The sequence below is a fragment of the Stegostoma tigrinum genome, chromosome 6 (genome assembly GCF_030684315.1).
Source record: "Stegostoma tigrinum isolate sSteTig4 chromosome 6, sSteTig4.hap1, whole genome shotgun sequence".
Taxonomy (NCBI): Eukaryota; Metazoa; Chordata; class Chondrichthyes; order Orectolobiformes; family Stegostomatidae; genus Stegostoma; species Stegostoma tigrinum.
The window spans coordinates 101,161,537-101,177,650 of record NC_081359.1 but is presented as its reverse complement, the minus strand read 5'-3'; the positions used below and the strand labels follow the sequence as shown (position 1 = coordinate 101,177,650).

Here is a 16,114-nt window from a genome sequence, read left to right as displayed (position 1 = left end):
CTGGCTTTATTTTAGGGCATGGATGATTAAAGAGAGGAGGTTCAAGTAATCGCGACAGCATGAGGACAATGTCAGTAGTCACACAACGCCAGGTTATGGTCCAACAGGTGTGTTTAAAATCACAAGCTTTCAGAGTGAAATGATGTCACCTGACAAAGGAGCAGCTCTACAAAAGTTTGTGATTTCAAATAAACCTTTCTTCTGACTTTGTCCAGCCCAGCCCAACCTCCACATCATGGCTACAGCATGCGAAGTAGGATATATAAAGCCACGTTGTTTGAATTGTGTTCAGAGATATTGGGAACTGCAGATGGTGGATAATCTGAGATAACAAAGTGTGGAGCTGGATGAACACAGCAGGCCAAGCAGCATCTTAGGAGCACAAAAGCTGATGTTTCGGGCCTAGACCCTTCATCAGAAAAGGGGGATGGGGAGAGGGTTCTGAAATAAATAGGGAGAGAAGGGGGAGGCGGATCGAAGATGGATAGAGGAGAAGATAAGTGGAGAGGAGAGTATAGGTGGGGAGGTGGGGAGGGGATAGGTCAGTCCGGGGAGGATGGACAAGCCAAGGGGGCGGGATGAGGTTAGTAGGTAAGAAATGGGGGTGCGGCTTGAGGTGGGAGGAGGGGATAGGCGAGATGAAGAACAGGTCAAGGAGGCGGGGATGAGCTGGACTGGTTTTGGGATGCACTGCGGGGAGGGGAGATCTGTGTAGTGTGAAATCTTTAGATTGTGCATACCACACAATGCAAAGGAGGCTGGACTATTTTAAATGTAAATCAGTTTACTTGCTATGACTTTATTGTCTAAGGATTTAATTTAGGATGGCCGAGACAGTTAAACTAATTCACAGCATAAAGATTTATCACAAAGACTGCAGTCAGCTGGCTCAGTACCCATTAAAAATAAGATTTCCAACTGCAGAGTTTTCAGACATTTAATTGCAAGGCACGAATGTAGTATTGATAATTTATGTTTTTACTTTATTAGTTGAGGAACATTGGAGCAGTAATTCATTCAGCATCCAGAACTTGTTCCACGTTTTAGTTAGTTCACTGATGATCTGTGTCTTAACTCCCTTCTACCATCCCTCCCCACTGGAGTTTCTAACTCTTACTGCACTTGTCGGGCAAAAATCTAACAATTGCAATTTTAAAATTTTCTGTTCACCTACCCAAGCTCAATTGTCTTTTGTAGAAGGATGTTCCAAATTTCCACTGCTGTTTATGTAAAGCAGTGCATCATGAAAGCCCTAGCTATCTTTTAAGATATGTCCCAAAAGCCCATGTATCTGACTTAGAGGCATATTGGTATTCTGCTGGAGGCCTAATTTTGTCAGAATGTGGATTCACATCCCACCACAGCAGCAGGTGGAATTTAATTTCAATTAATAAACATGGAATTGAAAGGTAGTCTCAATCACGATGACCATGAAACCTTTGTTGATTTTTGAACAACCTATCCTCCCATGAAGGAAATCTGTCATTCTTATCCAGTCACATCTTCAGGTGACTCCAGATCCATAGACATGTGGTTGACTCTGAATTGCCCTCTGAAGTGGCTCTAGCAAGCAATCGGCGCAACTAAGCACAATTAGGAAACTGCAACAAATCCTGCCTTGCCAGCATCATGTAAAAGCACAGAGAATAAAAGTGACAATACTTTAAGATAATGCTCATTAAGCCTCATGATCTGAAGCATTTACAGCCTTGCAGCTAGCTTCAGCTTCAATCCAACTCTATTTGCATAAGAGAGAAAGAATCAGTAGTGACTCTTCTTGATAAATCTTGGGGTTGGAGGGGTGCAGTGGTGATGTTGGGAGTACATTGCTGAATGAGAACCAGGTTGGAGTTGGTTATGACATTCTCCATGGTGGATTACTTTGCTAGCAATTGCAGTGCGGATTTGTATACAATTAATGTTCGAAACAAAAGCAGAAATTGTTGGAAAAGCTCAGGAGGCCTGGCAGCATCTGTGAAGAGAAATCAGAGTTAACGTTTTGGGTCCGGTGACCCTTCCTCAGTTGACTCTGATTTCTCCTCACAGATGCTGCCAGACCTGCTTAGCTTTTCCAGAAATTTCTGTTTTATTTCTGATTTACCGCGTCCACTGTTCTTTCGGTTTTTATATAATTGCTGTGTCATGTTTCAGTATACCAGTGGGACCATGCAACTCAAGAGAGTGCAGAGGAGGATTGCATAAAATAAAATAATGCAAAAATAATGTGCGTTGCTACGATTGTAGCAGGAAAGTAATGTGTTTGACTTTTATTCATGAAATGTATTGTATTAACTAATCAATGCCGAAGCATCAACCTTTAAGAATTTTTCATTTTTCAATATACAGACACCATTATTCTCCCCATGGAGCATATGCCCAGAGCAAGCTTGCCCTTGTCCTCTTCTCATACGAACTGCAGCAGCGCTTGACAGCTGAGGGGAGCTATGTGACGTCAAACGTAGTGGACCCAGGAGTTGTCAACACTGATCTCTACAAGCACACCTGCTGGCTCTTCAAACTGTGCAAGTCGTTAACATCCTGGCTGTTCTTCAAGGTATCGAATGTTTTCATTAAAAATTGTACTTTAGGAATTCAGTTCTCAGTCACTTTTTACGACAAGCCAGTCCAAATGGGTTTTTATTCCAGAACCCTCACCCCACCCCCCTCTCTGATGAAGGGTCTAGGCCCGAAACGTCAGCTTTTGTGCCCCTGAGATGCTGCTGGGCCTGCTGTGTTCATCCAGCCTCACATTTTATTAACCAGGCTATATTGCTGTTGATGGGGAAGTTTCAACAACCAACAGACAGGTCAAAAATGAAACTGTTTGAAATAAATCGAAAAACCAGGCAGAATATTTTCATCCTACAGCTGATGGATTTCATAGAGAGTTACCTGGGGATACAACTGCGATTGACCATATAAAATCACATTCAGGTGTGCTTTCAGAGAGGACTGAAATTGTAGGGGTGAGAAAATAGAGTGAGATGAAGCATGCTCTTACTTAGAGTCACAGAGATGTACAGCACAGAAACAGATCCTATGGTCAAACTCCTCAATGCCAACCTGAATGATTTAGATTAATCCAGGCTTATTTGCTAGCATTTGGCCCATATTTCTCTAAACCCCTCCTCTTCATGTAACCATCCAGATGCCTTTTAAATGTTGTAATTGTATTCGTCTCTACCACTTCCTCTGGCAGCTCATTCCAGACACGCACCACCCTCTGTGAGAAAAAGTTACCCCTTAGGTCTCTTTTAAATCTTTCCCCTCTCACCTTAAATCTATGCCCTCCAGTTTTGGACTCCTCTACCCTGGGAAAAAGACCTAGACTGTTCACCCTATCCATGCCCCTCATGATCTGATTAACCTCTATAAAGTCAACCCTCAGCCTCTGATGGTCCAGGGGAAAAAACCCAGCCTATTCGGCCTCTCCCTATTGTTCAAACCCTCCAACACTGGCAACATCCTTGTAAATCTTTTCTGAACCTTTTCAAGTTTCACAACATCTTTCCTTTAGCAGGGAGACCAGAATTGAACACAGTATTGCAAAAGTCGCCTAACAAATGTCCTGTACAGGCACAACATGAGTCCCAACTCCTATACTCAACACACTGACCAATGAAGGCAAGAATACCAAATTCCTCTTCACCACTCTGCCTACCAACAACTCCATTTTCAGGGAAATACACACCCCTAGGACTCTCTGTTTGACAACACTCCCAAAGCCCTACCATTACCTGTATAAGTCTTGTCCTGGTTTGTCTTAACAAAATGCAACACCCCACATTTATCTAAATTAAATTCCATTTGCCATACCATTGGCCCATTTCATCAAGGTCCCGCTGTACTCATAAATAACCTTCTATGCTGTCCAATCAGAATGGAGAAATCATACCCATCGAGAAAGCACACACTTTTCTCTAGAAAAGGAGAATACCTGATAGACTTCATTAAGATTTGGAAAGAATTTGATTGGTAGGAAAGACAAGAATTTTCTATTTGCACAGGGGACTAGGCCATGCATTGTAAATATTAGATAATCACTAATCAATTCCAGAAAAAATTCAGGAGAAATTTCTTTACAATGACAAGTTGCTAGGATGTGGAGCTCACTACCAAAAGGAGTGACTTACATGACTCACATGGATGCTTTCAAGATGACGCTAGATAAAGACTTAATGGAGAAAGTAATAGATATTCTGTTGACAAGTTGAGATGTGTGAATTTGTAGGAGGAGGCTTGAGTGTAGTATAAACACTGTCATGGACCTGTTGAGTCAAATGGGCTGTTTCTTTGCTGTGACATTCTACATAAATTCCTTCCTCTAGTTTGAAACTGCACCTCCAGGTTACGGGATTTGTGATTATGTCAAAAAAATGTATTAATCATTCACATTTTAATAGATATGTCATCCTGAGCAAGAATTAAACACTGCAGAAAGACAATCCCTATTAAAATGACACACGTCAAGGACAAGCAGTGGCAAAATAGTTTAACACTAGTTATGTTTTAATTAGAATCCATGTTTTACATCAACATTTAGGGAAATGGGCAGACTGCCCCGATAGTGAAATTCCGGGATTACAGTAGTTGATGAAGACATCTCACCACTTCCTTCTAAAGGACATTGAGCATGCACATTTTTTTTAAATTATTAGATTTGTAAAACCTGGCTTTCTTAATACAATCCTGGGACTTTGGAGATGAACATTCTGTCCCCTTTCAGCCCAGATGCTTTTGCCATTGTCTATGACTGTGAACACTTTGCACCTTCTTCCAATTAAAATGACCTGTTTGCCACCGCGTCTTGTCCTTAAGAACAGCACCATCTAAGTTTACTTAGATGGATTGCATGACCCTATTCATTCCTCTATTTTACTCTAAACTGAAAACAGTACCTAAACATCAGAATGTTATAAAAGCTTGCAATTGTATGATTGCAATGCCCACAAAAGTCTTGTTTATTCCTTCCTTGCTTTGATGGTAAAGTTTCACATTCACCAGACTGTTAAATATCACTCTCTGCAGGTTAGTGCAAAAGGCACCAAAGAGTTAGATTATGATATTGTTGTGATCATTTGAAGCAGACAGTATTAATTAGCTGTGTTTAAACTCCAGCTTCTCCTCGTGATGTGACCTTTTATCTCTTAATGTGTGCCACATTTTCCTATTCATTATTGTCGGCAGTAAATAAAATGACAGATCTGTGACATCTTATCGCTTACACAATAAAGAGTATTCAAAGAGCTTTGTCAATTGCGAAGAGCAGGACGGGTGAACGAATGACAGATTCTGAGATCATGCCCTGAATTCTAAGTGATGGATGTCCTTCAGGATCTTTTTCAATGTTGTTGCTACCAGTTCTGGTCCTCTGAATTGTAACCATTATATGACAGCTTAGAGCTTCAGTTCGACTAAGGGCATCAGTAACCCACCCTGAAGCAATACAACCCATGCAGAACACATGGTTAGCCTTTTTCATTCTGATATTTTCCTTTCCTTTCCTGAAGGCAGTAATTTTGGCTGGGATCTGACTGCTGCTGTGCTGTTTTTCCTCTGGTATCTTGTCCATTTGACCATTCTTTACGTATCAGCCTCAGCATGCTATGTGGCAGCTGTGGTTCAGTAGCTGGCATTCTTTCCTGAGTCATATTGGATCTGTCAATGCATAATTCAAACGGCTGACACTCAAAGGTGGTACTAAGTGAGTGCTGCATGCTCTGAGATACGGTACTTCAAATTAAATTGCTGCCTCTTCTGTTCTCTCAAGGGCAAAATATATCATGATGTTGTTTCAAAGAGGAACAGGAGACTCACTTATAATGCTCTGGCCAATGCTTATCCCTCAATCAGCATTGTTTAAACAGATTATTTGGTCATTATCAAACTGCGGCTTGCTATGAGCAGGTTTGCGACCATTTTTCTTACATTGCAACAGTTACACGACTTTGAAAGCACTACTGGATTGTAAAGTTCCTTGGGAAATCTTGTAATTGTGACGGGTGCTATACTGTAAGCAACCTTTTCCTTTACCCATTGCCTCTATTTGCATAACAGATAACTGAGGCAAACAAACTAGAAGTGGTCAGGACCATGCTCAGTCTGTAATGCGGACTTCCGTGATCCCACTAGCATTTAGGGATTGGCATGAAGTTTCTTTGCAGCAATTGAAGTTTAAGTGATTTTTAACCCCTAAGGCCTCGCCTTCTTGTTTCCAAGCCTGTAACGTGATTAATGTGCTGTAACTCAGCCAGTGTTAAAAAGAAATCTCAAAGGCTGAAAATTCTCAAGGGTGGCTTTAGATGGGAATAAAAAGTATATTAATGAAGTCAAAGTTATTGTTAAATTTGTAGCAAAAACATCTTATTGGCTGATTGCTTGGAAACCAAAAAGTTGACAGAGATGGGATTGGTGTTCTGTTAGTCATGTGAGGGCTAGAGATTGGTGAATTAGAACATAGAACACAGATCAGCATGGGAACCATCTCAAAATCATTGTCTGAGTTCCTCATTGAGGCTACTATAACCAATCTGATTTTTCCGGTGTATATGCAGATTAAGATCACTCACAATTATTGCTTTCCTTTTGTCATAAGCATCCAATTTCTCTTGCAGGATTCATCCTACATTGTAATTACTGTTTGGCAGCCTGTGGATCAGTTCCAAAAGTAGCTTTATTTCCTCTGCTATATCTGAACTCCACCCAAAAACATTCTGATCAAACCTGACCTCCTAAACCATCTACTTCTATTGAACCAATGCCATCTTTGATTAGGGGTGCTACCCCTCTGCCTTTACCTAGCTTCCTCCTCTTCTTGCATGACATACAATGAATTTGGCCCACCATGTCTGCGCCAAACATGATACTATTCTAAACTAATCCCATCTGCCTGCTCGTGATCCTCACTGCTGTGTTCTCTGCCTGTTCATTTGTCTGTCTAAATGGCTTTTAAAATTTGCTATTGTATCTACTTCTACCACCTTCACTAGTAGCATGTTCCCGATACCTACTACTCTCTGTGTAAAAGACTCGCATCACACATCTCCTTTAAACATACCCCTCACACTTTAAACCTATGCCTCCTTGTATTTGACATTTACACTCTCGGGAAGAGACTCTGACTGTCCATCCTATTCATGCCTTTCTTAACTTTATATTCAATAAGTTATCTGTTTCCGCAAAATCATGAATTCTCCTAGCCGTGCCAAAAATTAAGTAATAGCACAAAGCAAAATCTACAGGCAAAAGTTTGAGTATCCATGAAATATTTAACCATTTGAATCTGTTTTTAACCTATTTTTAACGAGCTCCGCACTTGCAGATTTCATCATTCTTGGGGTTTCTAAGGATTGGAACCGTCGCAGATATGGAGGAATGACTGCACTTCTATCCGGTCACCCTTCAGTCTGTGACGCTCTCGTGAAAACATTTCAAGTTCGTCCAGCCTCTCCTTATAGCACTCCAGTCCAGGCAACTTCCTGGCAAACCCCTTCTGCACCTACTGTAAAGCCTCCACTTCCTTCCTATAGTGTGGCAATCAGAACTGCACACATCATTCCAAATGTGGCCTGGCCAAAGTTTTATACAATTGAAGCATGACTTTCCAACTTTTATACTCAATGCCCTGACTGATAAAACCTTCTTTACTAGCTTATCTACCTGTGTTGCCACTTTCAAGAAGCTATGCTCTTAGACTCCAAGATCCCTCTGTATATCAGTGCTCCTATAGCCCTGGCCAATTCGCTTGCATTTGACCTGCTAAAACATCCATCACCTCACGCTTGACGGCATTAAACTCTAGCTGCCATTTCTGTGCCAAACTTTCCAGTTGATCTACATCATAGAATCGTACAATGCAAAAGCCGCCCTACGGCCCATCGAGTCAGTACTGCCAGAAGTGTACTACTACCTACACTACCTGTTGCATCTTTTGATATCCTTCCTGACTATCCACAACTCCAGTGTTCATGTCACCTACAAACTGATTAACCAGACCACAAATATTTTCATGAAAATCATTTATATACCTTACAAACAACAGAGGTCCTAGCACCGATCTCTATAGAATTCCAATGGTCACAGACCTCCAGTCAGAGTAATAAATTCCACAACTAACTTCTGTCTTCTATGGCCAAACCAATTTTGTATCCAATTTTCCAACTCATTATGGATTCCATACAATTTGATAATCTGAACCAGCCTACCGTGAAGGACATTGTCAAATGCTTTAGCAAAGTCTATGTACACAACATCCACTGCCTTACCGTCATCAATCATCTTTGTCATTTCCTAAAACAACTCAATCAAGTTTGCGAAGCAAGACCTCCCCTGCACAAAGCCATGCTGACTATCCCTAATAAGTCCATTCTACTCTATGTATATAAATCCCGTCCTTAAGAATCTTCTTCAATGATTTCCCTACCACGATGAAAGGCTCAATGGTCAATAATTTCCTGGACCAATTCCAATTCCCAGTTGACCTGCTTGATCAAAGGAACACCATTCACTATTCTGTAATCTTTTTGGACCTTGCTTGGGGCTAAAGAGGATACAAAGCTCTCTGTCAAGGCCCCTGCAACTTCCTCCCTTGCCTCCTTCAATATGCTGTGGCAGATTCCATCATATCCAGGAGACTTATTTACCTTAATGTTTTTTCAAGACATCCAACACTTCCTCCTCCTTAATATTGACATGCCCCACAATAACAACAAACCCCTCTCTAAACTTAACATCATTCATGTCTTCCTCCTTGGTGAATACCCGTAGATTTCACCCACATCCTCTGGCTGCACACATAATTTCCCTCCTTTGTCCTTGAGTGGACCTGCCTTTTCCCTAGATACTCTCTTGCTCCTCATATATGGTAAAAATGACTTGGGGTTCTTATTTAACCCTATTTGCCAAGGGCATTTCCTCAAGGGTCTGATTTGATTTCTGTTTCCTAAGCGTTGGAATACTGTGTACAGTTCTGGTTGCCACATTACGAAGAGGATGTAGAGGCTTTGGAGATGGTGAAAAGGAGGTTCACCAGGATGTTGCCGGGTATGGAGGGCACTGGCTATGAAGAGAGGTTGAGTAGATTAGAATTATTTACATTAGAAAGATGGAGGTTGAGGAGGGATCTGATTGAGGTCCTCAAAATCATGAGAGGTATAGGCAGGGTGGATAGCAAGAAGCCTTTTCCCAGAGTGGGGGACTCAATTACTAGGGATCATGATTTTAAGGTGAGAGGAAAAAAGTTTAAGGGAGATATGCGTGGAAAGTCCTTTACGCAGAGGGTGGTGGGTGCCGCATTGCCAGCGGAGTTGGTAGAGGCGGGCACGATAGCGTCATTTAAGATGTATCTAGACAGACACATGAATGGGCAGAGAGCAGAGGGATACAGATCCTTAGCAAATAGGCGACAGATTTAGATGGAGGATCTGGATCGGCACAGCCTTGGAGGACCGAAGGGCCTGTTCCTGTGCTGTAATTTTCTTTGTTCTTTGTTTGTTATGTATTCTTCTTTGTTCTTTTTAACTAAACTTACAGCATTTATCATCATCCAAGTTACCCAAATCTTGCCGTCCTTATCCGTCATCCTAACAGAAACATGCTGGTCCTGAACTCTGGTCAACTAGTTTTTAAAAACCCAACATGTCAGATGTTGATTTACCTTAAAACAGTTGCCCTCATTTCAACGTTTCCAGTTCCTGCCTAATACTGTTGTAATTAACCTTTGCCCAATTTAGCACTTTCACCCAAGGGCCAGTTTTATTATTTTCCATAACTGTTTTAAAATTATGATAACTGTTCCCAAAAGGCACCGCCCCCACTGAAACTTCAGTGACCTGGCCAGGGTCATTCCCCAGTACAAGGTCTAATATCTGAATCGACACATGGTTTCAAGAGTCCCTTCTGCATACACCTAACAAATTCTGTACCATCTAAGCCACTGGCAGTATGGGAGTCTCACCTGATACTAGTGAAATTAAAATCATGCAGGACCACAACCCTGTTGCACCTAGACCTTGCCATGATCTGCTTACGTGTCCATTCCTCTATTTCCTGCTGGTTACTGGAGGTAAATCGTGTAACTCCATCATAGTGATTGTACCTTCCTTATTCCTAAGTTCTACTCTTCCAGCCTCAATGGATAAGCCCTCCAGCTTTTTTTTAAATTCACTCACGGGATGTGGATCGGCAGCATTTATTGCCCATTCCTAATCACCCAGAGAGCAGTTAAGAGTCAACACACTGCTGTGGGCCTGAGTCACATGTGGTGAGGAAGGTAGTTTCCTTCTTTAAAGGGCATTACTGAATTCAGATGGGTTTTTCCGACAATTGTCAGTGGTGTCACAGTGATCATCAGATCCTTAATTCCAAATTCCTTGTTGAATTCAAAATTCCACCATCTGACATTCTCCCTTTATACAGCTACGGCAATCTCCCTAATCATCAATACAACTCCCCTAGACCTTCTACACCCCTCTTATCACACCTGTAAAATCTAAACCATACCTATGTAAGATTGGTAAAAAGAAACCTGATGGTAAGGCAGGTTCCGTCAACTGGCCATAGAATCATAGAAACATACAGCACAGGAACGCACCCTTCGGTTCGACTAATCCATGCCGGCCACGATCTCAGACTAAACTAGTCCCACCTGCCTGTGCTTGGCACATATCCTTCCAAACATTTATTCATGAACTTACCCAAATGTCTTTTAAACGTTGCAACTGTCCCTGTACCCACCACTTCCTCTGGAAGTTCATTCCACACAGAAATTGCCCTCTGTGTAAAAAAAATTGTCCCTCATGCCTTTTTTTAATCTTTCTTCTTTCACCATAAAAAAAATGCCTTTTAGTCTTGAAATCCCCCACCCTAAGGAAAAAGGTCTCTCCCATTTACCCTATCCAGAACCGTCATGATTTTATAAACGTTGAAAAGGTTTAACCTCAACCTCCATGGCTCCAGTAAAAAAAGGTCCCAGCCTATCCAGTCTCTCCATGTAGCTCAAGCCTGGCCAATCAATGAGTCTTAAGAAGACAAGTTTGCTCTATTCAGAAAGTATCATGTGGATAGCAAACGCTGACCAGGGTATAGGGACTGTGCCCCCAAATACTAGCTAGCTACAAAAACAGACATTGCAGGAGAAACTCAGAAGGTCTCATGGTATCTTTGGAGAGAAAGCAGAGTTAATATTTCGGGTCCATTGACACTTTTTCAGGAAAATGTTGGCACATATGCTGAAAATTGAGTGAGAGGGCAAGGGAGGAGTAAGTGGTAAATGGGATAGAACCCAGTAAAAGAGAACAGCAACTGGGCAGACAAAAAGTGGGTAAAGGTCAGCCTGGGAGAATCAGTAGCTGCTGATGGGGACCATTAGTAACTGAAGATGGGTTGGTCATGGTAACAGCCCAGTGGGATGTCAAGGTCTGATGTGTAGGAATTGGGTGATTGACATAGAAGAGGGTGGTCAGGCCCAAAAATTATTGAACTCGATATTGAGTCCTGAAGGCTGCAGGGTCTCCAAGCAGAAAATGTTTACCAACCTTTTCCTCGCCATAATCAGTTCTGAAGAATCATAGAATCTCTACAGTGTAGATAGTGGCCATTCAGCCCATCATGTGCCATTGAACCTCCAAAGAGCATCCAACCTAGGCCCATCCCAGATTTTCAGCTTCTGCAGTCTTTTTTTTTCCACTGGGGGTGCTTCAGAGTAAAGTAGGCTGATCAACCATACTTGGAGGCCAGAAGGAGAAAACTGATCATTTTTCTCATACCAACTTTCAGACAAGCCTCTGATGAAGGGTCTAGGCCCGAAACGTCAGCTTTTGTGCTCCTGAGATGCTGCTTGGCCTGCTGTGTTCATCCAGCCTCACATTTTATTATCTTGGAATTCTCCAACATCTGCAGTTCCCATTATCTCCCACACAACCTTGCACATGTTGACAGGTTAGGAAAAGTTTAATTGAGTACAAGTTTATTTTTGAACGCTGAGTGGACACATTATGCGCAAACAATAATTTGGGAATCTTGAGTTGAGTTGTCGATACCGCGAATAAACCTCTGAACCAAAAAAGGACACAGTAACCTACAAAATATGTTCTTTTAGTAGTTTGCAATATAAATGCAAGTCTTTCTTTTACTTAAACTGATCATTCATCTGCCTGTGTGGCTAGGTTAATGATGTGTTTTGCCAATAGACCAGTTGAGCTGAATGATCTGTTTTTTGTGCTGTAATTCAAATGTAATTATCTAGTTGCAAATTGTTTTGGGACTTCCTGGGAATATGAAAGACGTTCCAATCTACTCTCGATCGTCAGGCAAGTGACGAAAGGTGTAATCAAAGGTGTTAGCACTTACTCAGCAATAACCTGCTCAGTGACATCAAGTTGGGTTCCACCAGGGCTGCTTCATTGCAACCTTGGTTCAAACATGGACAAAAGGGCTTTTTATCTGTACAATAAAGGTGTACTTGTTTAATAACTACTTGCTCCCTGATGCCCTGTTTGGCTTTTGCAGGGTCACACAGCTCCTGACCTCATTTCAGCCTTGGTACAAGCATGGACTAAAGAGCTGAATTCCAGAGGTGAGGTGAGAGTGACTACCCTTGACATCAAGAAGTCTAAGCTAAATTGGACCAATGAGAATCAGGGAAAAGCTGGCCAATGCTTTGAATCATATCTGGCTCAAAGAAAGTTGATGTGGTTCTTGTATGTCAGCCATTTCAACTCCAGGATATCGCTGTAGGCATTCATTGAGGTTGATATTTTCTAATCAACTAGTTCAGAGCTATAACTACATGCCTCTAAGGCAGGTGGGACTTGAATCTGGGCCTCCTGGCTCAGACACGGGGAAATGAACACTGCACCTCAAGAACTTTTGTTTCCTACGCCCAATCATCACCATTTGATTCATCAAAGACCTTTTTTCCATCACAAGGTCAGAAGTGGGAATGATTGCACAATGTTTAGCACCATTCACGACTCCTCAGATACTGAAACAGTCTATCTACCAAATTCAGCAGGACCTGGACAATACTAGGTTTGATCTAGAAAGTGGCAAGTAACGTTCATACCTCATAAATATCAGGCAATGACCATCTCCAATAAGAGACAACTTAACCACCAGCCCATGATTTTCATTGACATTGCCAACACTGGATCCTCCACTGTCACCATCTTGGTAGTTACCCTTAATTAGAAACTGAACGGAACTCATCATATAAATACAGTAGCTGTAAAAGCAGAGCAGGGACTAGGAGTCCTTTAGCTAAAATACCTCTAGACTCCCTAAATCCTGTTCCATATCTACAATGCAGAAGTAAGAGCACGATGGAATACTTCCCACTTTCCTGGATTGGTGCAGCTCCAACAATGCTTAGGATGCTTGGCACCGTCCAGTTTAAAGCAGCCTACTTTGTTGGTACCACATCTATTCCCTCCACCACTGATGTTCAGTAGCAGCAGTGTGCACTATCTACAAGATGTACTACAGAAATTCACCAAATCTTCTTAGACAATACTTCAAAAACCCACAACCACTTCCATCAAGAAGGATAAGGACGGCAGATACATCACCACTTTCGAGTTCCCCTCCAAGCCACTTACCATGTTGACTTGGAAATGTATTGCTGTTCTTTCACTGTCACTGGATCGAAGTCATGGAAATCCCTCCCTACTGATTTTGTGAGTGTACCTACAGCTCAAGGACTGCAGTGGTTCAAGAAGGCAACTCACCATCGCCTTCTCAAAGGCAATAGGAACAGGCATTCAATGTTGGCCTTGCCAGCGATGCCCATATCCTGTGAGTAAATGAAAACAGGTATGGAGGATGCAAAAAGAGGAAGGAGCTGAGACCCAAGGACAAGGGTCAAGAGAACTGGGCTGATGTCCCAGTGAGTGGAGGTGGCCTTTCTGACCTGCAGGCATCAGCATCTGCCCGGACATAGCTGGAGCATCTGAGATGACAAAGTGTCAAGCTGGATGAACACAGCAGGCCAAGCAGAAGGGTCATCGCCTGAAACATCAGCCATCCTGCTCTTCTGATGCTGCTAGGCTTGTTGTGTTCGTCCAGCTCTACACCTTGTTATCTGAGCATCTGCCCACTTCTGATTCCACCTGGGCCTGCATTAGGAAGATACAGCTACAAGTTATTTCCACCTTTGCGTTCCCTGGTGGAAAGCAACATGTGCATGTGCATTCAGTCAGAAGACAGGAACATCACATTGGGAAATGGCCAAATTCATAATTCCTGAGGCTATGATAGAAATGGAATCCGTTCTACTTTTGCTTCAAAACCTCTGCCTAAAGATAATTTATATCAAAACATTGTTTAAGTGCCAGGACTGGCCATTTCAAAATGTAATGTATGGCAGTGTGGATGACAGAATCTGCAGGGGGATAAGCAAGTGCACACAAACTTGGCAGATGGAATATGATGTAAAAAATGTGAGGAAGTAAAGAGCAGTTAAATATTATTTATTATCGATTTAATGTAATGCCTGTTTAGCGATCTTTCTCTCTCAAATATGCTTAGCATCCCTTCTAATCCCAAACTTCTTTTTTGGTTCGAGCCCACTCATTTGCCTTTATGTCCATCTGTTTCTGAGCAGCCGCCACGTTTCACAAGTTATTATCTTCCTCCCTGCCTCTTTCCTCAGACTCCAATTCACGCATCACAGGACATGAACTAATTGTGGACCTTTATGCAGTGTGAGCCATTGTTTAATGCAGTAGAGTTTCTGGTTGATCTTAATCTTCATTGTTTAGTATTGCCAGGTTGATTCAGATTATATTTGGCAACTTTCAACTAGCTGTACCTGCATAAATCCTTAATGCAGAAAGAACCCCAGGATGACCAATGCTGCGAAAACCACATGCTGGTCAACAAATCAACCTCAATCTAATAGTGGCTTGAACTGCCATAGTTGACCAGGTATGTTGACAGACAAGGGCATCTTGCTTTGCAGGCAACAAATAGAAATATTTTGCAAAATTCAGTGGCTCTACTTGCATCTATCTATTATGGAAATGTCTAGGCTGTAAGAATGCCGTTGGAGACATATGTATAAGAAAATATTGTATCACATTTGCATTTGACCCTTGGGATATTCATGGAGCAATAACTTAATGCAATCATTTTTAAATTATGTGCATTTTATTACACCATCTACTTTAGATAGGCAATAATAAAGCAGAGAGAAATTTCAGATGAATGCATTAACTATTCATCCAATTGTAGAAACAAATCTGTAAAACTGTCTCAGTTAAAACGAATTGCTTTGAAATGTAATGAAAGTTCTATATGGAGTCCCAAATAGCAAAATCATGCAAGTATCAGTGTCACCAGAAGATGCAGATTTAGCATGACTGCCAGAAGAACTAAAAGTGAGGTCAGTATTTTGTTTGAGACACAACTTATTACAATCACGAATGTGCTGCTTGATAAGTGTGAAAGCAGATTTATTGATAGCTTTCAAAAGGGATTTGGATACTTATTTAAAAAAGAGACGTCTTCAGAGTGAGAATAACTAGGAAGATTTTCCCTCAGCCTCTGACACCCCAGGGAACATTGCCCCAGTCTCTCCCTACAGCTCAAACTCTCCAAACCGGGCAACATCCTTGTAAATCTTTTCTGAACATTTTCAAGTTTCACAACATCCTTCCTACAGTGAGGAGACCAGAATTGCATGGATGTATAGACTTTGAAGGCCACCACTCTAGGTAGGAGGAGGAGCTGGGAGAGGGGGGTATTCCTTCTACAGACCGACTGCCACTGCTCCTGCCAAGCATGGAGAGCCATTGAGCCTCACAAAAGTCCTGGACTGTTCACTTGCCACCAGGCTCCTGTGTCTATGCACCTAAGTTAGCCTCCAATACCCACCAGAACCTGGATGCTCCCAGCACACTTCCACCTGCTCGCCTTTATGTAGCCCTCAAGTTGCTCTGAATAAGCCGGTTCACATATTTGTGGGTGACCCAGATGTGGGGCAGAAGCAGGGAACTAGCGTACTGGCCAGTGGGACAAAGTTCCGGCCACGTCAACTTTCAGTCCCAAAAATCCAGCCATAGAGTCAGCATGGGCACTCGGAGGCAAAATGACTGCGTAACGTGCGGTCCAATAAACG

General features: G+C 42.1%; 1 protein-coding gene across 6 annotated transcripts in view; it reads left to right on the top strand.

The window, feature by feature from the left end:
- The window catches only part of dhrsx (dehydrogenase/reductase (SDR family) X-linked), a 333,567-nt gene that overhangs the window by 307,843 nt on the left and 9,610 nt on the right, over positions 1-16,114 (top strand). For all 6 annotated transcript variants that reach the window (XM_059646809.1, XM_059646807.1, XM_059646806.1 and 3 more), the window contains one exon: positions 2,347-2,554. In XM_059646809.1, the coding sequence (XP_059502792.1) occupies positions 2,347-2,554 (208 nt within the window). The remainder of the gene's footprint in view (positions 1-2,346; positions 2,555-16,114) is intronic.